Here is a 22,763-nt window from a genome sequence, read left to right on the forward strand (position 1 = left end):
GTAAGTTTTAACTTGTTCTTATGTTGGGACATTTTGAGAGGGGAGCATAACAGTGAGAGCAGGAGAGAGCAATGGAGTGCAGGATGTATAGGAAAAATTGGAGTTAGGAAGGGGCAGGAGAGAGGAAATGCCCTGGCTGAGGCTGGGCAGAGGAAGAGGGAAAGGAGGCAGAAAGGAATGTACTGGTGGCATTTTTAGAGCGAGAAAAAAGCTGGCAGTGGTGGGCCAAATGTGCATGTGTCTGGATAGCACAGCCATGCATGTTTTAGGTGGATGCAGAGGGGCTGCCAGTGTGGCCCTTCATGCCCCTCCCCCCAGTTGGAGAAGGACTGTGCCAGGGCCCCATGTCTGCTGCCACCTGTGGCACAGCTGGTCTGGTTTCTCTTCTTTTCTGCTCTTCTCTGAGGGCCTTGCTGTGGCCCCAGAACAAGTTTCTGTGGGTTTTTTTATATTATAGCTGAGGAAGAGAAATAATACCCAGCAGTGTTCTGTGTAGTTCCTGCTGCAATGCAGAAGTGAATGCAGCATTCTCATGACTGGCAACCCAGCAGCTGGTTGCAAGAGGAATAAAAATGTGTCAAGCATTTTGAGTGCTAAATTCTTACAAGATTTTTTACTATAGCTTGGATTATTTTGTGAAATTGGTATATACAGCATAATTGACTTGAAAAACACATGAAGTCTGATATGTGGAGGGGGAAGGGATAGATAGATAGATAGAATAGAATCTGCATTGTGTTCCTTGTGTGTCAGGCAGCACCTACTGAGAGACAGGAGTCTGCTTTTTCCAGGTGCCAGCAGGCAAATTGCTCTGTGCTTTGATAACACACTTCTGCAAAAGTTACGAGGCTTTTGGTATTTGTCTTTGTATTTTCATCCTCAGCTGGTGTTATGGTGAGCCACTGGCGAGCTGCAAAAGGGTGGTGGACTCTCCATTAGAGCTTTTCCTTGTCTTCTCCCACAGATAATGTGCAGCACTCTGATGTAAACCAGCCCTGATTTTGTCTCCTTCAGTCACAGAAACTGTTGTTTATAGGTGGAGGTTAATCCCATTTAGAACTGGATTAGCAAAGACATAGTCATTTAACCACAGATGCTTGAACTTGGGTTGAGGCAGTTCTCAGATAGTACTGGCTGGGATTAATACCCTGGAGACATTCTGGATCAAGACAGTTTCATGGTAGGCCACGCACCACTGAGGTGTAAATCTAAGAGAGCTCACTGTGACAGTAGTTGTATGCTTGGCCTGCTAAGTGATGGTGGGTTTATAGAAACAAAGGCAAGTAAAAGATCTTTGTGTGTTGTGTGAACCTAACTTCCTCAGAAGTGAATTAGACAGCATGGAGGGTAGCTGATGCTTTGCTGTCTTTGGTTAGCTTCATATGGAGCGTGATGTGCTGGCAATTACAGCAGAATTTCCCCAGGCACCAGCAAGATCTGTTCCTCTTAAGAATAGCAGGCTTGGGGTTGCTGGTTGGATTGGCGCTTGTACTTTTATCCATCTTCTCCGAACTTTCTTGGAATTACTTATCTCTTTAGGGACACATTGATAAAGGCATGTTAGCAAATCCTGCAGCCTAAGCTGTGCAGGAGCAAATGTAAGGAGAAAGATTAGGATCAGTCTAAGCTTTGAGAGGCAGACAGGGGATTCCCATCTCCCTGAATAAAGACATTATCTGCTTCAGCAGCGGCGTGACTGTGGCCTTGAGCACAGTCCCTATTCAGTTGAGTTCAGAATCTTCCTTAAGGCACGGCCGTAGAGACAGATTTCAAAATAGTTGTATCGTGTTTTAAACCCCACAAAAACCACCAAAAGTTTGACTGATCAAGTCAAACTAATGTGCTTATCAAGATAATGAGTTTTAAAACGTTAACAGTGCTTAAAGCTGTAGGAGGAAGCAATAACAATCCAAAATATGGGGTTTGATTGGAGTGCCCCACGCCCTCCCGTCTTCGCCAAACACAAAGTAGATGGTTCTCAGAAATAAAAGATGGATAGCATCAGTGCTATGGGGAACCATTTGGTAAAGGCAGTTTTTATTCTTGATAGTTAAAATGCAGAAGTTACACCCAGAATTGCTTTTAAAGTAATGCATAAAACATGTTGTTAATGACTACGTAGTAATCTGCACAGGCAGGATGCACGGTTTCCATTGGGAACTTTTGAAGACTGTTTATGCTCAGCTCCTAAAGATGCCTCTCAACTATGCAGGGCAAAGTTGTATTTGAAACTTCAATGTAATCCTGGGGTTTGGTATAAGAAAACTGTCTAAACTATGGACATACTCCCTTGGCTTTGGTTTCAGAAATTTAAACCAAAACTCCATTGTTAGATGAAAGCACAACTTAACTGCAAAGGACAATGGAAACAATGATTGAAAACATATTTTTTCATTTGAGTGAGAAAGTTAGCACTCGAGGGAATTTGGATGTGTATGCTTCAGGGCTTTTGGTGGGCAATGCTCTACTTGGCAAGCATTTTGCTTCAAGAGCATTTTTGTATGACTTTTCTGATTCAGAGCTTCAGAAAATAAGATGTAGAGAAGGGAGAGAACAAAACTCAGAGATGCAGAAGAAAAGTCTCAAGGCCCAGAAGAGATCTAATCACTCTTGGAACATCTTAAAATGTGTCAACCATATTTAGAAATAGCTACATTAAAAAAGAAGAAAGCTTGATCCATTTAACACTATAAATCATGGAAAGCAGTGAAAACTAATATTTACGAGGGGGATTGTGAAAGCTTGTGTGACAGTTGGAAATTACATCCCTGTTGATGTTTCAAATTCTTGTGTAAAGTAATGCAATACTGTGTTTATGAATGAATGAGCAAGTGGTTGAGCTTTGCTAAGTGTACTCTGTGGATCAGCTGGGTTGAGCTATTTCATATCTCTTGTGTCCGCTTACGTTACTTTGCAGCATTCAGTCCCCTAATTTCAGTGTAAAACAGAAAGCTTAATTCTGTGCATGTATTTTTTTATTCCAGATACAGACCCACGTGTATTAGAGAAACAAGAACTTCAGCAGCCAACCTATGTTGCTCTAAGTTACATTAACAGGTAAGTGTGGTTATTTTTCAGGTACAACTGACCTTGGTTTGCACAATATATATTCTACCAAAATGGCATGCTTATGGATGCACTCTGTTTTGCTTCATTGGATATGACACTATCATAACACCTGTTTTGGAAAAACAGTTGAATTAAAATTTAGCTAAATTTTTAATCACTTCTGCATAGGGCACAAACAGCCCTTCAGCTGCACTGCTCAAATACTTAGGGAATGAGGTTTTAGCTTTTTATGTTTTAGCTAAATCTCATTCAAAACAAGATAATTTGTCTTGGCTTAGTTTTCTATTTTATTGTACTTCTCACAAGTGACTGGAGAAAGATTTCACTTTTGATTGGAAAAAAGTTCTATCTGATAATAGTTCAATATAAAAGTGGATTTTTTACAGAACTTCAAAAGCTTTTCAACCACAATATATATCTTTAAAAATCTTGTTTACCAGCCCTGTATAACCTAAAACCTGAAGGCAATTAAGAAATTAAACCATTTTTAAAGTACTTTTCTAAGTAACAGAGCCTCAGCTTTTCAGTTATTGACTGATGGCGGTACTGAAACCTCCAGGGTCCTCCACCATGGAAGAATGGAAGGGCTGCTGGTGTCTCAGGCTGTGTTGTGGTAAAGAGCAGCCTGAGAGCTGCTCGTTATTTTCCCACTCACCTAAGCACTTAGAAGAATTCAGTGGAGGTAGCTCAGATTACTTTTCCTCTGGGAGGACAGTGACCCATGGAGCAGGCTCCTCGGAAGGGAAAGGTGGCGAGGTTTTGTGCAGTTGCAGTGCCCCTTTCTCGGGATGTTTGCCAGGCTGTCTTCTCATCCTAAATGAGCACTGTGCAAGCAGTGTAATTCTTTATTTAAAACCCTTTTTCCTGTTCTAGGTTAATCAATATGCTGCTGTTCTGGGATTATTTTGCCTTCTTTTACATCATAGTGGGTTTTTTGATCAGGTATACTGAGGTTTAAAGTTCCAGTTAGTTGTGTTTTTGAAATGCACTCCTTGGAAAATACTTGTTATGGGATTATTGCTTTTTATATATGGAATACCAGTTTGCTTTTTTATTTTTGCTGTCTAGAGGATGAGATACAAACTCGCAACCCTGGAAGATTAACCCAGGATTTAGTTCAGGATAGCCTGAGTTGATTCAAACTCTCTCATGGGTCATGCAAAGTTTTTCTTTCTAATTCTACTTCATTTTAAAAATGGGAAAAAGCAAAACAAAAGCAAAAGCCAACAAACGTCTAAAAACACAGAATCCTGAGATTGACTTCCTATAATGTTTGCTGTAGCAAAAAAGTGTCAGTGGGCATGTGGGGAAAGAATACTTAGAAGTATGAAAGTAAGAAGTGGTGTTCACTTGGTGAAATGACTACATTTTCTCCACTACATGAGACTATGATGATTAAGAATAGCCAGTATTGACATGATTTCCTACTTGGCAAGTAACTCTTGTTCTTCCTGGAGACAGTCCGACTCTTTAAAGCATATTTCAAAATTAGCCATGACCCTTTTTAACACTTAGTTCTGTTGATCTCATTTAACGTGTAAAACTTTTTTTTTTCCAATATGTAGGCTTGGTATGCTGTTGTGCATGTTGGTATGTTTCCCTCTTTCCATCATATACTTGGGCGTTTTCTCTTTTTGCTTCTGTGGTTATTTTACTCAGTGTGAGAGAGGGGAAAGGTTTTGGGTTTTTTTCAATGAGGGAAAAGCTGTTTTAAGACCACATACTTGATCGTGGGAGTTGTTTTAAGACAGTGGGACTTGATCATCCAGTTTGGAATCAAACTACTTTTAAAGTAGTTTGAAAATGCTACCTCCTTTAGATTTCATTATTTTGGTACCCTTTAAACTGAGTTCTGTGTGACTGAGACAGTTTTATTTACAACATATTTTGTCCAAACTTTCTTACCCGGTCATTTCTGGAAAATAATTCTGAAGAACCGAACTGTGTTGTTTGTATGGTAAAACCGAATCTGAATTGACTTGTGCTTGAACCAGCTGCTATTTAGTTGCTCTTTTAAGTGTATTTTAATTTTTTTCCAAAGTGCTAGTATCTATCATTGAACCACCTGCTCTATGCAACTCAAGCTCTTGAGGGAGCAGCAATATCCATTACAATTACACTACAAGACATGCCTTTCTATTTCCCACTACATATGCCAGAGCTGAGTTCTGCTTTGTTGTCCCAGACTATGAACTCAGATTTTGTAGCCTAATACATGTCATAAACATGTTGCACACTGTTAGATATCAAACACCAGATACTGCTGCACTTTTTTTAAACCCATGTTTTTATGGCTTCCAAGTGGAACTGAACTTAGCTGAGTTCCTGCTGTGAATTACAGACCTTAAAACAATCTTCCTCTGCAAGTTTGTATATTCAATATGTTCTGTGTGGGCCATACGGTCTCACGGAGCCTGGGAAAATAGGGACGTCTGATTCTCAGGGACTGCCAGAATTGTATGGTAAGATGTACACTAAATATATGTTGTGGTAGAAAGATTAAATGGGTGTGCTTTATGCTCTGCCCATTGCCCTGTTGTATGCTGGCTATTATGAACTAAAACGAAGCATAAATCTGGGTTGTCTGGCTTAAAAGCTGGGAGGATAAAGTATCACTAAAACAGATAGTAGAGAGGGAAGGGTACTGTAGTCTCTGTTTACAACTTGAAACATGCTCTTGTTTCCATTTCCCTTCTATCCCTGGTTATTTTCTCAGGCATATTATTATGGCAATACTGTTTGAGCTCTGAAGTTCTGAGACAGCCCTCAGATTGTGGATGTCTAAATCTGTAAGGCTCCATCTCTTTCTCTGCTGGAGATTTACTGCCACTACAGCTTTCAGTAACTACGCACAGATGCTGCTTCCATAGTGTGTGATCCTCATGTAGACAGATAACGTTCCTTTTAAAACTCGTGGACAAAATATAAATTATGGGTCATAATGGTTTGTTACTTCTACATCAAACACTTCCATCAGACACTGACTGAATTGCCACAAATCCCTTTCTCAGACAACGTTTAGTGTAGCCTTAGTGCAGTCCCCAGTATTGATGGTTGTTCCCTGCTTTCTTCTGGTTTGGTTTCTTAGAAGTCAGAATTGGAATCAATAAAAGACACACTACAGCCAAAGCAGATGCAGTTAATCTGTTTCCGTCCTATAAATACAGGAGAGGTTTGTCTGCAAGGAGTTCAATGGTGCTACTACAAGAATGGAATACTGGCTGTGATCTGTCAGGAGTAGTTGCAAATGAGCACTTGGGCCAACATCCTCCAGTACTTTCTAGAGGTATTTCCTTTGTAGATGGGTCAAGACACCTTTATATTTTGTATTGCATTGAAATTAGATGCAGGTTTTGTAGCTTTAAGTTAATAAACATGACTATGAATTTTGCTCGATGCTTATTGGAAACTGCGTAGCACTGTTTGTGCCTCTGAGTGTGTTAGTCCAGGTCCTTAGAGGTGATGGCTCTTGAGGTTGCTGTATTACCTGGCACTGCAGCATACAGCCAAGGCTTTTAGACTGGTGCAGTCTAATGGAGAGAGACTTCTCAGTATTCTCATATTTGAAAGTTTGTTGAATGTGGATACTGCTGGTTACCTGTTACTGAGGAAGGCAGCTGTTATGGGAATGCTTGGGCTTTCTGAAAAACAGCAAAACAAACATACCAGTATTACTAGCACAAGTGAGAAGACAACAGAGGCATACAAATAATTCCTTCATGTGAAAAGGTAATATTAAAAATTGTTCATAATAAAAAAGCTTTTATTCCCAACTTAGTGAATGAAAAATTCTTTACAATTAAGTTTTAATGGGGGTACTTCAACTTTGAGATTCTAAGTACCAGAAACAGGAAAAAAGCATAAATTATTGGAGTCAATTCCTTTCACCTTGAATATGAAGGGTGGGAAGTGCCACAGTAACTTGTATTATTGGAAGCACATACCATAAAAAGGACAATTAATTCTTTATTTAACACAGTATCGATGAAATACATTTTTTTTTTATGCAGTTATTGTTTTGCTTAAAGAAATTTCATCCTGATGGGAAAAAAAGAAAACTAGTATGCACCTACAACTGAAACTAAGCAGTCATAATTATATACTGTTTCTACTGCAAATTGCATAATGCCTGTATTAGGGAATTTTTGAAAATAAAGACTGTTGTAATCTTAAAATCTATCAAAATCTACCAAAATACTTTAATTATGTTAACCCCAGGTTCTTTTTAATAGTGTTTTTCTATTCATAATTGAGGTCATAGAAGAAGGGATATATAATAAAATATGTTTTAAGCATCGATCCTGCAAGCAGTTACAGCACACTGGTGCGAACGTTTTTGGTGTTGCCTCTGGGCAGTCTGTTGAATGAGGCTGTTGAATGTCTATAAAGTTAATTCTCATGAGCAACTGGGAGCACAAATGAAACCTGTGATCAAAACTGGATGGCTTTCTTAGACCTAGAGCCCAAGATTATCCTTACACATCTCTGAACTAGTCTAACATTTTCACTCCTCCCTCCAGATTTTATTTTTAACTAGCAAGGTTTTGCCTCACTGTTATCATTATAAATTCCTATAGGCTTCAGGCATCTTTTCTCCCTCCACTTCCCTTTCAGTTCAACTGTCATTGACTTCTGCAGAAAAGATTTCTTTACTCTGCCTCCTTGTTTTAATACCGTGAGACGTAAAATCAATCATTTCTGTGAGCATATGCATTTGTGTAAGAAATTAATTGCATGTAAAGTTCTGGCCATCGCAAACTGTCCCTGTGTCTTGTCCAGCTCACTAATTCTGGTTCTACTGCTATTACCTGTTTTTTCCGGGAGTAAAACAAACAGCCAGCACCATAGGATTTAATGATCATTTGAAAGTTATTTCAAAAAGTGGCAAATTTTTAGGTAGTGATATGTTTAGTATGCACTATGTTACTAATGCAGTAATAGGAAGGATGTTTTTGGATTTGAGGCAATGCACTTTGACTACATCTGTGGGCTTCTGTTGCCTGGAATCAGAAGAAGAGCTCTTGCAAACAATATTGAAGTGGTTATATAAAAAGTAGTTCTTTAATGAAAGTTTTCAGGTGTGCAAAATATAGGAACATTCACACATTACAGAGGATTTCTGTGATTTTTGTACAGTTAATTAATTAGTATGTCTACCGGGTACATCCAATAAGGGACCAGGTTCCCTAGAAACCCACCCTTGGGTCTGCCCCTTGGAGTTGTTCCAGCGGGTTCTTTGCCCTATATCTTGTTACATCTCTCAGGTGCTGGTGTAAAACAAAATGTCCATGTTACAAATTCTCCTCTTGAGAGTAAGACTAAACAGAATTTCAAGAATGTGTTAGAAAGGGTTAGCTATTGTTCTAAAGTGTGAGAAAGGGTGAGAAAGTGCTAAAAACTATATAACTATATATTAAAAATCTACAAAGCTACAAATATATGAAAAAGCTAAAAATCTTTAGGCGTCAGTTTCTTAGCAGAGCATCCAAACCACATGATACTACAACACATTGCACTTTTCCTGTGGTTCTGCTCTGAGAGATTTTCCTGGGGTAAACTATCAGCAGTAGTTGAACAAGAAGCCAGTGAAAGGCTGTAGCCTCTCGGAGGTCATACCCCGTGACTGGATGTGCCACCAAAGTGCTCTGTCGAACATTTTCTCAGCAGCAGTGAAAATTCTCTTGCTTCCTTTTTTCTATGAGCATGAGCATTAAGTTGTTTTGAGTAATTTGTGGAAGACCAAGACTGAGTTTTCTCCCCTTTGATTCCCTAAGAGTGTTTCAATCCTTGATTAGCTTCTCTTCCTGGCATTTCTCCTCCTTGCCTTCTGATGTCTGTGAACTGTCACTGTAATGGCTGTTGGGGCACAGTTTGGAATGAGAGTTGTGAGGCAGGAGAGAAGTATGTTTGTTTCTCCTTGTTTGCCTTCATAATAAATACTTTTGCAGAAGGCATATGCAAAGTGAAACCATTCTGAAATGGTGAGCATTTTTCTCTAAAATAACTATTCCCTGCATCATTCACCGGATAAGCAGTAGATTAGACTTCAGTTCTTTCTAATTAATTCAGGCCCGATATCTCCACTTTGAAGTTGTATCATTGGCGGTACATAATAGATAATTGAGACATGCTACCAATAAATATATAAAACCCCTTAAAATTGATCATTGATGTCAAAATAGTTAATTTTACTTTCTGCATGAAAAAAGGTGAAATCTAAAAAAAGGTAACAAAGAGCCATCCTAACTTTTTTTTTTTTTTTATATCATACACTGTTTAAAATCTCATGTTATGATTCAGAAACAGAAAGGTAGAGACAAGGGAGACTTTTCAGAAGTTCTACTGTAGATCAGTTTTTCTGCACAGGAACATCTGAGCCCCTGAATCTGTTAACTATTGCTGTACCACCTGTTCAGACTTGCTGCATTTTATAGTGCCTAGTACCACAGTTCTTCCTCTTTGTCTTAAAATTTAACTTTTCCTTCCTGTAACATGATACTGTCTCATTTGAATTGAATATCACAACTTTGTAAAAGTGCAGCAATTCCCTTGGATTCTTGGTTCTTATTACATTGAAGGTGCATGCTAATGCTTCCAGTAGCTGCTGAATTGAATGCATGTGACAGGATACAGAAAGAAAGGGATCAAAGTAACACATCAATTGCCAGATAATATTTTTATGTGTAAGCCTATTTTTAAGTTAACAGTGACCAAGTAGATCATATGGTTTTATTCATATAGCCATATCTTTATGCTCTGCTATTTGACTTGTTCTGGAGATGGAACAAGAAAAACTTCAGATGGTAATTCAAACAAGATGTGCAGAAATGAATGATAGCTAGGGTAAGGGGAATGCCTTTTGGTTTGGAAGGATTTATGCAGATGGCTTTGTTTTCTCTTTCGTTCTTTACCAGTTTCAAGCTAAGCAAAGCTTCAAGATTTATATAATGTACAGCTCTTCTATTTCATGTCAGCAGTAAAGATCAAAAAGCAGATTGGTATTTTAAGGAAAAGCCTTAATGCCATGCCTTGAAATAAAAATGACGTGGTGAAGTTAAATGTAGGACACTGAAAAAAATGCATCTTAGTTGTCGGGTTGATTTTTTTGTTTGTTTTAATTAAGAGGGAATTAGGTTTCTTATGGTAATTTTTCTGTGTAAGACTCAGGGACAGAACAATTTCCATCCTGTGAATCTCAAGTGAAAGAAGCATTGCCAAGTCAGCATCATTCCTTGCAAGTGACTGTGTGCACACCTCTGTGTGTGTTTTAGTTACCAAGCACTAGAGCCGTCAGTGTAAATCCCCAAGATTTTCAGGATTCTTGTCTCTATTGGTATTTCTTCATCTTTTGTCAATGTGGCATGCCAAAATTGATGACAAAACCATTTTGTCTTCCAGGCACTGTTTTTTGTCTTGGCCGGTTCTGTTTCAATTTAATACCATAAGAATTTAATAATTTAATAATTCAATTTAATACCTATGCTTTCTGCATAGGTCTCTTGCACAAGTCACTGCATTTAGGGAAAGGGAAGGAGAAATACTTTGGTTTCCCTTGCTTTAACAAGGAGGGCATTTCACTTCTGTGATGTTTAAATTTTATCCTAAGCAGTAGTGATGTTCTCAGAAGGACTGTGTGTTGGCTGTACAAAAAACCATATGTACCATATTCAGGTATTTTGCTGTCAGCTGTGTGGGCTAATAAGGCTCTCAGTATCTATTTCTCTGTGTCATACCACAGTAAGGTCCTAATTCTTACTAGACTCTGGTAATAACATATATTCATTCTTTATATTGTTGTTACTTAACATATTTGCAGAGCTGTTTGGAAAACACATTAATGTGCCAGCTTCAGATCCTCTGCAGAAATAAGAACTTGTAGAAACTATTATGCTTTGATTTACAAGTGAAGAATGAGCAAAAATTTTACAATTGTGATCAGTTTTCTTTTCAAGTACAATCTGAGTTAAAATGGCTGAAAGGAGTGGCTGTTCTTCCTGACTTTACCATTTAGAAAAACAGCTGACATATACAGCTAGTTACCTCCTATCCCGATAAACTTATTTTCTTTAAATCACCATCAACAACAGCAACAAAACATTACATGCACAAGAGAAAATTACAGACTGAGTAGATAACTTCTTAGGAAAGGTTCACGCTGTCCAGTGTTTTGCTAAAAGCTTGTTGTGACAATCTTAGCTACATGTGATGACTTGCAGATTGGCCAACTTGCCATCTCCGGAATCCTAAGACAGCCCAGACCAGCTGCTGGTAATTTTCATTGACTAATTTTTTTATGAAACTAGAGTTTACTTATCACTGACCTTCTGTACAAAAGTAATTGTACTTCTTTGTCTAATTTCACTGATTTTTAAAAAGTAACAATATTTCATTGTAAAGCTGCCTACTTAGATTTGTTGCAAAAAAGCACGCATAGGATTAATCTACAGAAAGACTTAAAATTATATTTTCAAATAAATGTCGTAGTTCAAAATGCAAATTCTTACTTTTTAAATTACAAAATTACAAAAATTACTTTTTTTTCCTGTATTAGCTTTTAGTTATATGAGCACATTGTGTATTCTTAGGTTCATTCCTGTAGTGACTATCCCGATAATTTATTAAAATGCAACAAACTACATCCATAATTCCCAAGGTATCTGTAGATGCTTGATGTTTCCCTCCCTTCTCCTTCATTCTCATTTTTGCATATAACACTTCCAGGTAAGGGCTCTTGCATGTCATTTGCAAAATCTTGCTAGTGTTCAGTGAGAGATGGGGCCTATAAACATAAAGGCCACGAAGCAAATGGAGTTGCAGCAGAAAGTTTGTATATTCTTGTAGACACTCAGAAGCAGGGCCACAATTTGGAGGTTGCATACCAAGGCTGTCCAAGTCATGCTTTAGGACAGCCTGTAGCCTAGACTAGAGATAAAGTGCAGATGAGAGAATATTCTTAGTGCTGGAGACCTTGGCTTGTGAGGAAAGAATGTTGATGTCATCTTCTGCTACATAAAACCTACTCCGAAGTGTTAGTCTCAGCCTTAATTTTCATTAAGTACGTTTGCGGTTGGGTTGACCTCTCAGTTTGATTCTGAGCCAGAGAGAAAATTTTATATCCTGCAAAGATGCATTCCTTATCCCACCTCTTCCTCTGTAATACTCCAGTGTCCCAAGAAATGGAGACCAGGTGGAGAGCTTGACAGAGTTGGTTTCTTCTCTTATTGAGGCTGAGGGTGCATTTAGCAGGCCAGCGAGGGAATTTTGGAGTCCACCAGAAAAATGCTTTTGGACGATGGTTCTCCTAGGTCTATGACTGGAATAGCACAGGTTATAGCAGTCTTTAAGCACCTTCAATACAGAGCTGAAAGGAACCTGTGTTGTGCACTGGAATCCTGACTAGGCTTTATGCTAGAACAGAATGAAGGTCAAAACTGAAGCCATCTGAAAGCTACTGGTGGATATGAAACAGAAGCATGAAAGAGAGCAGGGAGGATGTGTTATGGTAAGGAATTAGTGAAGTTTGACTGCTCTTTTCTTTGGCTTTTGTTTTTCCTTTGAGGCTGCTCTCATAAACTTGTAAAGTGCTGAGAGGAGGAAGCCCTGGCACATCATCTGTGATTTTGTTTTAATCTACCTTATTTTGCCAAGATAGTATGGTATCACATAATCAGAAAATAATTTTCGACAGTGTAGAGACATAGGCAAAACCATGGGGCTGACTGGATTTTTGTTACGAATGTAAAAACAGAGAAGAGAGTGCTATGATCTTGCCCTTGGATTTTTCTGAAACTTCTTGTCCACAACTCAAATAATGAAGGCAATTTACAAGGCTGTAAAAGCGAGGATTTGCATGACAAAGCAGAAGTAAAACCCTGAAACTGGTGCAAAGACATGGCGCTTTTCTGATGTGCAGCTGTTGAATGTGTTTGGGAATAGAGGTGCATATCTTTGACCTCTGAAAGTCTGAAGTCTAATTCAAAGCACTTTAACAATAGTTGTGTATGTTACATGTTACACATTGTTTAAGTAACTTATGTTGGATTATGGTGACCTGAAACACTCAAAATGCTTGCTTGGCTCGGCAAACAAACGCTATTAAAAGCAGGCTTTATTTAATTAATTTGGCTCAGTTATAGTACGGTTAGTCAGGTTGATTTAGTACTTTCTGAGTCTTGGTTTCCCCGAAGAAATACAGTTTTGCAGACACTAGATATCTTGTTCCAATTTTTCAGAGAATTGAGAGAAGTTTTCTTTCATTGTTAGTGTTGAGTGTTTGTGGAGTTTTGTTGTTTTTTTAAATCAGGCACAAGTTTTTACCCAAGTGGTATATGAGGATACAGGCAGAGATGGAAATAATTACAGAAGTAATTCCATCTACAGGTGTAGATGGGCCACAGGGGTAGAAACTGCTGATTTTTCCTTGATTTATAGAGGAATTGCTGTGGGTTTGCCTTGCATGACTGTTTAATATCTAGTAATTTCTAATTAGAGTAGCTTTTGTAATGTATGAGAAAGACACCGTAACAGAGAGGGATGTAGTTGTGGGTTGTGGGTTCTGGATGGTGGTGCAAAAAAGGTGACTTGTTCCAAAGCTGCATATAAGTAACATTTCATATCTGCCACCATTGGCATTGGGGACTGACCATGTGCCTCAAATGAACCTTTTACAAGAGCTTTTGAGCTGGGAATAGGTTGGATTTGTCCCTTGCTTTTATAGCGTGGATAGCAGGACCATTCCTCTTAACATCCAGTTCACCTATAACTCCTGTGGTGGTGGTAACAATTTGTGATAGTAAGTTCCATTGCTGCTACACACAATGTAAAGTAAATTCAACAAAACTCGAGTATTTGTTGAAAGCAGTTTCCTTCCCTGCAGTAGCTTCCAATGTGACCTGTGCTTAATAAAGTGTTAAGAAACCCAGCCCAAAACATCCCCGTTCAAGAGGAGTCGAGGCATTTATGTGTGACTTCCCTCTCTACTATTTCTTATTTCATTTGCTCACCTGCCATTTCTAAAAAGTCAGTAATTATGAGAAGTTGTGAAGCAATTTAAACCAGGTTAGTTGGGCAGTGCTGTTTGCAAGAGGTAGCTGAACAGTTCCTGTCTTCCATGTAGAGGATTACCAGGGCTGATGCTAACTTTTTAACCACAGAGCTTGGGTATAAAAGCCTGGTTTGAATATTTCCAGCACAAAAACTTTGAGCTTATGCTTTTAATGTGATCTTTGAGATCTGACCAACTACAGAAATACTGTTACCAGTGTTGAGATTGTAGAAATGTCCTGAATTTGCAATGTAGCAGTTCTTTAATAAAAAGAAAACCAAGAGTGTTACCATTTAAAATTTACCATTCCTCTTGCTAAATGTAATTCTCATAATCTGCTAAATATACTGAAAAATGACATTTTGCGGGGGTTTTCAAGAACACACAGGGGAGTACTTAGATATCCTGTTCCCATTAATTTTCCCACGTAAAGTATATTCCCTTAATTTTTTCTACTGATTTCTTTTTCCCAGTACTTTGTCATTATGCTTCTAGAGGTTGCCCTGTTTTGTTGGCTTCTGTTTTTTGCCATTTAATGCAGAAAGCTGGAAAAAAGTTTGTGGAAACCTGTAGTGCAGTTATGTAAAATTAATGTACTCTTCTTCGTGCTAGTAAAAGAAACATACAATCAATAGGTAAAGAACTTCTAATTTTTCTTACATGCTCCGTGTAGTGCAACCCCATTTATTCTTATTGGCACCTAAGGTCCTGTGCACATAATCCTTCATTTGCATCATATGTTTTAATCTTGCTGGTAGTTTTGATTCCACCCATCTGGCTCAGTTAGAACAGCATAACTCAGCCCAGCTAGGCTGGGGATTGTAGACGGCACCACTGCTTTACTGGAAAGCAACCTGCATCCCTTTCAGTCAGAGTAGGGATTTTGCTTTAGACTTGGGTTCAGTCCAGTAAGAGTCCTTGACTACTACATTGACTCGAAAGCTGTTATAGGAAACTGTCTGTCACAGTTTCTAATTGAATACTTTTACAAATCACGTGTGTATAAATGAGGAGTGGCTTGGTTGCTTGTAAGAGGTCAGAGTTTACTGTCTTCCTACCTGATGTAATACTATGAATCTTTTTTTCTTTAACAATATTTTTGTGGAGCAATTAAATACTTCCCAAAACTTAGTGTAACATGGATTTTGCTTTAATTTCAGACTAAGAAATTTTAAAAATTCTGCTTACATGAAATGCAGTATAAAATTACAATCTACATGCCTTCCTAAAGGTATAGCAAGTCGAGACTTTTTAAAAAAAATTTTAATTATTGGTTTAATATGATTGAGAAGTGAGAAAACATTGCCAGTAGTACCAGCTTTGTCGGAAAAGATGCTGTACTTTCAATGAGCTAGGCAATTAAATGCATTTTGGCTTTGTATTCATGTGATCTGTAGAAGATGTTCAGTTTCCTCATTATTATTCTTTCTTTCCCATTGCTGCCTCAGGGATGGTAAATGCAGACAGAAAATACTGCTTCAGTAAAGTTTGGACTTCATTATTTCACATCCTGAATGTCTAAAAAGCATGCTGGAGGGTTTGTGCACAGGTTGTGATGAAAAGGCTTAGTTTCTTAGTAAATTATTGTGATGGGGAAAGAGAAGAACTATCTCACAGGGGTATTCCATCCACATTTCTTCAAAATAGTTTCTTGGCAAAAATTGTAGTAAAGTAGAAGTCCATTACCATGAACAATTTTTGATTTGCAAGAGCAGTAATTGTATACATACTGCTTGTCAGTGCATGTTCTTACATATGGTATAAAACTAAAACATTGCTATCTGGTGAGTTCTTCATTTTTGCTGATGTCCTTATTTTGTTTGAGGCATGGTTTATTGGGGCAGCATGTAGGGCACAGTGAAACTTTCACGATGAAACCCGAAACTGGATGAAACAAACCTGAAGGCTGGATCAAGTTCATAGGAACATTTGCTGAGGTTTCTAAGTCTGGGTTGAATTTGCAGCCGATCTGTGCTCACTTACTGTGCATTGAAAGAACCGCAAGAAATGTATTGGTTTCATATGGTTTCAGCGTTCAGTCACTTCACATTGCTGGTGACTTCAGTAAAAGCTGGTTGTTGCTTGCTCTAACCTCAGTGAAAGGGAACTGGGGCCTATGTCAAGTGATACAAAAGGTCAAGTGTAGTAAGTGGTTTGACACTACCATCAAGGAGAAATGAGACAGAAAGCAAGAGATTTTTGTGCTCCCAAAAGCACAAAGGAGAAATGTAGATGTAGGCCAGATCTCCCATCACTCTTGATAAACTCCCCCTTGGTCATTACTGAGCTACAGTACAAGTGACAGGATTGGACTGTGCATGCATGGTGGGTCTTTTGTTGACAGCGAAGGGTGGACAAGGAGGGACCAATGAGCAAAAGTGAGGATGGCTTCACCTTGTGGGTACAAGCGTGGGAGTTCTGTGGACAATTTCTTTTAGTCAGGGAAACACAAGGGAAAACTTCTAATTGTGGCCTGGAAGTATTTGAGGGGAGTAAAAACCTGGGTCAGCTGAGTTATAGGATGACGGAAACATATAAAGAAAGGAGAATTCAAGGGACACAATACACAAACTGAGTCCGGGAAGGGTTCTTCAGTGTGATGGGTGGGGGCCAGTATCTCATTCAACAGTTAGAGAAGGGTTATTGAAGGGTTACTTCTGGATCCTGATGAGTAGAGGTGAAAGGAAAGCTTTCTACTTTGAATTGTCTCTGGTAATAAAATCATCTGGCTGCTGGGGGTCACTTAAAAGCTTTGTTTGCTAATCCTCAGAAGATACTTGCTGATACTGGTGCTCGCAGCTCTATCTTGTGAGCATTGTATCACAGGAGAAGTTTGATGGATGCATGTTTGAATAGGACTTGATATCTTTCTTCTGAGGTAGTGCCACTAACAAACAGATCCCTTTTTATTTCTCTGTCAACAATGCTGAAATAAATTAGCTAGCACTTGAAGATGCTGAACTTTGGATTTAGTTCCAGTGTGGAAATACATCTGGCAAAAGAAAATCCAGTGATAAATAAAAAGCGATCTCCCAAGACACATGCAGGAAGCCTGGTTTCTGGGATTCCACCATACTTCCTGCCAGTCAGAGTTGTGGAACATGCTGGCCATTTTTTACTAAGCTTAGCAGTAGGGTAGACGTCTTAAAAGTTAGATAAATTAATCTAATCTTCATCTAATAAGTTTTTGGCTGGACAAGAAAGACCCAAATTAATGCTCTGGGTACTGAGGGAAAGGACTCAGGTGCTAAATGCTGTTTGGCAGTGCAGCTCTGGAGCAGCCTTAGCACACAAGAGTTCAGAGGAAGCAGGTTTCCATTACTTTTGCTGGTGATAGGCAATTTGTTTTCTGTCCATATCATCTAATGGAAAACTCCCTGTGGCCTTGTGTTTGGTGCTCTAATATTTCTCACAGTACTTCCCAGAACTCCTGGTTTGTCCTTGGGGAATTCAGTAAATATCTATGAGAAATTAAATGCTTTGCTGTAATGCTGGCTTTGGATCAGTGGGAGTTGTAAAGAGCAGTGTAAGGTAGAAGTTGTTTTAGGAGGAACTTGGAACAAGAACTACCAGCCAGATATCCAAGAAACTTCCCAGATTAAATCTTCCTGTTATGTCTCTTTGGCAGCTGTCTTCCTGATGATGCTGTGTGTTGCAGGTAAGGCAGGCAAAGTCTATGGAGCTGAGATTGGGACTGAGGGTCCATGGGAGCCATGACAGAGAACAATATCTAAAGGGACGAATGTTATCATTATTGAACAGTGGGTCTTCAGGTTGGGTCTGTGTGCCGATTTCCTTTGTAGCCAAAAGTTTTCTGCTAACTTTTAACAATTAGCCGCAGTATCTGAACTATAACCTCAGTTTTCAAGCGACAGATGCTGAAGATTTGGCTAGATAATTACATTAGCATTTACTTTCCTAAAAACTGTACATAGAGAAAGACAGCATATTGGCAAGGCTTTTACAAGAGCAACAGTTCACAGAAGGTATCATTTCATTGCTGTGTCTGTGATGCAGCTTTGAGAACAAAACCAGGTAATCCCTGAGGAGCAATTCAGTCAAAGCAGCTCAGAGTTGTAAGAACTGGCCATCAGTACCCTTATAGCTCCTGCTGCCTGACTGCATATTTGTGGTCTTTTTTTCTCTACCCCCACCACCACCACAACCCCCCTGATTTCCTGTGAAGATTAAATTAATGCAGCTCAGACTATGCTTCTGTGGTAGTTTTATTTTTCCCTTAGTAACTTCAGAGCATTTCTATTTCTCAGTGCATTGAAGCAATAGTGACAGAGCTAAAGACTTATATTTGATGTGGTCAGAAGCTTTGTGATTTAAGAGGTGTCATGTAGGTTAAAAGATGGTGACAGGATATCAAGGACTCATTGCTATGAAGACGAGCATAGGATCACGCCAGGTAGGAAAAAGGAATGAGAATGGAATCTACGAGAAGGCCATATTCATTCTGTACCTCTGTTCATGCACTATAACCTTGAGACTAAGTATGAACATACACTTTCAGATCTTATTATCCTGTGTGGGGATGAAACAGGAGATGTTTTCTGTGGAAATTAGAGAATGAGTATAATAAATGTTACCAGTAACATGTAAAATACTTAAATGTATTTTTCCTCAAATACTGTCCGTATTAAATGTAGTACAAGTTACAAACTGCTCTTTCCTTGCATCATTTGATTTTTGGGAAAGCCATTAGCAAAGGTATGAAGCTGTGAGCCAAAATGCACAGGTTCTGTTCCCCATTCCATCAATTACCTGCTTTGCGATCCGAGGCAAGTCATTTTTCTGTCCCTGTGTCACTTCCTAATCTGTCTGATGCTTTGGCTGACTGCTGACAGATCCCTCCATGTCTATGATAAAAAGTACTTTATATCAGACAGGTGGTGGTGTCAGCTGCATCCCTCTAGCTGGTGTCTGTTCCTAGAGCATATTGAGAATTACAGTTAATAAGCTAATCAAATAGAATTATGTTAATTTAATTTCAAAGACACAGATGTTACTTTAAATTCCATAATGTGTAACATAGAGATTAGTTTTTCAAGACTGGACAAGATGGGCAATTTAATGTGAACTAAATGCAGACATTTTCCCTAACGTAAGTGATGACTCTGCTGTAGTTTAGAAAGGTTTGGTTAGTTTTTCTGCCCTCAACCGTTATTTTCGTACACATCTTGTGATTTAAAATTCTGGTTTAACCACACAAGAAACAGGACTATCAAGGTGCTCTGTCAAGGGCTACTTTCTAGTTAAATTCTGCATGGAAACATGCAGTGCTGGCAGCCTTGTGAAAGCATAGATGCTGATAGACTTCTTTCAAATTTCAAGTTCTTTTTGCTTGGCATTTACGTAATAGGTTGGATCTGTTGGCTTCCTGGACTTGCCATTTGTCAGAAAATGGGCATTTATTAACTTAAATGCATGTATATAATACAACTAAAATTAAGCTATATAAGCTTTAAAAATTACATTCCAAGAAAATATCAAAATTAGTTTGTAGTCTATTCTTATCTTTTAACTTCTGGGCTTTTTAAAATAGTGCTTGGTAAAAAGCCCACACCTCAAATACATATGTAATATATTGTCCTTCATTGTGTGGAGTTGGTGAGCTTAAAACACTATTGACAGGAGAATATTTTAGTCCAGATGGCCTCAGCTTTGTGTAATTTACCTTTTAATGTATGGCTTGCCAGCTGGGACAACTTTGCTTTGGGTGAAATTTGCATAGCCATCAGATATTTGTTACATGCCTGGAAAGAAAAGTGGGAGCAAGTTCTGGCTTATGCTAATACTTTGCTATCACCACATGCTACCACTAAAGCAGCAAAATAAGAATTAGACTCTTCATTTGTTCTCAGCAGTTAAATTATGAGTCTCTGCCTTATAAAGATGAGATATTTTTCCGTGAGCTCTTTACTACTGATGAAGCAGGCAGTGCTTTAATTGTGAAATTGTTTCACCTTGTTAAAATACGGCCGTTCTTGTTGAACAGATTAAGTTATAAAATATTGAATACGTGCACCAGGCATTTCCAGACATCAAATAAATTTTCAGACAAAACAAACTAAAACATTATGGGAATTCACGTTTTAATGCTTGGTTTTATTCTAGTTCTATTTTTGTTACAGTAGTTTTAAAAGATTAGACATTACTAGTTCTAAAATAGTGCCACACTATTCTCATAAATGTCCCAATAACAACAATAATTAATATCCCCACATTTGCATTTTAAGCCACTCCATTTCCCTAGTCATCTATTACTTGGATGTGAAAAAATCATTTCTCATCAAAACTTGGCAAAGAATACCTGAATTCCATACTTTCTACCAGATGTAAAAATAGAAGTGAACTAATTCATCTTTTTCCCGCCAATTAAAGGGTTCAATAAAGTATGAGTTAAATTTTGTCCTTGTTTTGATAAATGGTTTTCATTTCAAAGTTCAGAATAGCTCTGATCTAAAAAAAAAAACCCAAAAAAAAAACCCAAAGGGGGAAGTAGAGAGAAGGGGGACAGGAGGATCTGCCTCATGAATGGCAATAACATGAAACTGCTGCTTTCCAGAGAATGCCTAACAGCCTCAGCTCCTTGGTGATTTCGGAGGAACACTTGCTTTTTGGAGTGCAGTACTATAAGAAAACAGCCATCATTTCCACTTGGCCACCATTGAGACAGCTTTGGTCGCAGGCTGTGGTAGCTGATCTGTCTCAAAATACCTCCTGGTGGTTAATTCAGGCCAAGAGCCTTGTACTGCTCCAGAGTAATGTGTGTCCTTGTCTTCCCTGAGAAAAATTATAAATGTTTTTCACCTCCGTCAGTTTTTTACGAAGACCCTAGTTTTGCCCAAACCCTAACTTACTACAAAAGCCTGTAGTTTCCTATTGGATCTTCTTAAGGAAACTTCTTGAGCCTAGGGATATTGAGAGAGACACCCATTGATTTAAAATTATACTTGATGAGGTGCAAGTTTTATTCTGTGATTCACCATTCTAATTTTAGTTTTCACTGGGGTAAAAAGCTGAGAAATATTGAGAACATTCAGAAAATGGCAGAAGCATCTCCTGCTTTGGGTTAGTAGCTGCACAAAGCCCACCAGTGTGCTGGCCAGAGCCCTACCCTGCAACACGAGGAGTGGGTGGGTGGTTGTTTCATACAGAACTGAGGAGTGGTTTTCCTGCCGGATTGCTAAAACTCTGTTGCAGTAGAACTGGGTTTATGCCAATGAATCATCCTTATTTATTTAGAAACACTTTTTTTTCAAGCCTGACTTCAGTTCATGCAATTATCGCATCTGTGTTTCCCACCAGGGGAATTGCATGGTTCTTGCAGATTTCTGCCCAGAAGTGTTGGCTTGCCTGAGGCATAGGTGTAAAAGTTGCACATAGCTGAAATATACTATTTTCTCTTCAATTAGTGTGCATTGCCACCACTCGAGGAGACCACAGAGGAGACAGTGGCATATAATGAGCAGACAGTGTTGAAGCCTGCCATCAATTTGTTCTTATTACAGACACAGACTTTTATAACACTTTGGCTTTGTTCCAATCTGAGTCGAAGTTTTGGGTCTATCTTTAAAAAGTGGTATTTTTGAAAGGCAGAAATATGTGGATGTATTCTCATTCATCTGCAGAAGGATGAGCAGGGAGTGAAGGGAATGGTGTCAGCCTGTGTTGTTGGACGCACATTCACTCCGTGAAGGGCAAGGTGCTGTGGCATTCAAGTCCCTGCTATTTGTCTTGGCAGAAGACAAGTTGCTTTGCCCTCAGTGTCTGGTCCATTTCATGTCTTGCGTGAAAGGGGGCACAGGTCTACTAAGGCTCTGTTACATTGACACAATTTTGGTGACTGAAAAATACTCACTAATTTAAGTGGATCAGGAGGTAGGCTGATACTGAGCCTGAAGAAGGAAGGGAAAAAAATGCAGCCCACCCTTGCTCTGAATATGTAAATATTGGCATACAGGAATAGACATTTAAAATTTATCACAGAAGTGAGATTACTTTGCAAGGCAGTGCCCGGTCAGAATGACAAAAGAAAAGGCATATTCTGTAACTTGAAACTCAGGATTCCTTCCGATTTCTGTCTCTAGTGGTTAGAGTTCTTCACTCTTGCTAGATTACAAGTCCACAGGGACTTTTAAAACTACTTATTCAGACTTTACTGTTTTGGATGTACAAGAGTTAGTTGCATTAAGCTGTAGCTTGGAAAAAAAAACTGAAACAATTTTTATAGCATTTTAAAATAACTTTATTAAAGGATAGCATAAAAGATCACAGTTTCTCTGTTTTTACAGCTCTGCTTTGAAAAGATAATAAAGCTACTACACAGGACATGTATTAGGCTGGTGATTAATGTGTCTGTGTGTTACAACTCCGAATACTCTGAAACTAGCTTTATATTGGAATGAATGAAAATGTCACATAATGAAACCGCAGAGGAGGAGTACAGTGCTAAGAAAATAATGTGCACTTGTCTCTTACTAGGTAACATTTTACATTAGCAGAGTGAGCTAAACTTTTTTTGCCTTCCATATGGGGATCTTAAGGTACTTAACATCAAAGAGGAGCTCTGTTTTGATAGAGTAATTGATAGAGCCTGGATAATCCTATTGCACAAACATTAGCAGGAAGCTGGGGCTCT

General features: G+C 38.6%; 1 protein-coding gene across 1 annotated transcript in view; it reads left to right on the forward strand.

Annotated features, from left to right (window-relative positions):
- Positions 1 to 2,950: 2,950 nt before the first annotated feature.
- The window catches only part of JAZF1 (JAZF zinc finger 1), an 84,954-nt gene continuing 65,141 nt past the window's right edge, over positions 2,951 to 22,763 (forward strand). Inside the window, exon 1 of the mRNA XM_017732169.1 lies at positions 2,951 to 3,057. Coding sequence (XP_017587658.1) covers positions 2,966 to 3,057 — 92 coding nt within the window. The 5' untranslated portion in view covers positions 2,951 to 2,965. The remainder of the gene's footprint in view (positions 3,058 to 22,763) is intronic.

Source organism: Corvus brachyrhynchos, unplaced genomic scaffold (genome assembly GCF_000691975.1).
Source record: "Corvus brachyrhynchos isolate BGI_N302 unplaced genomic scaffold, ASM69197v1 scaffold53, whole genome shotgun sequence".
NCBI lineage: Eukaryota > Metazoa > Chordata > Aves > Passeriformes > Corvidae > Corvus > Corvus brachyrhynchos.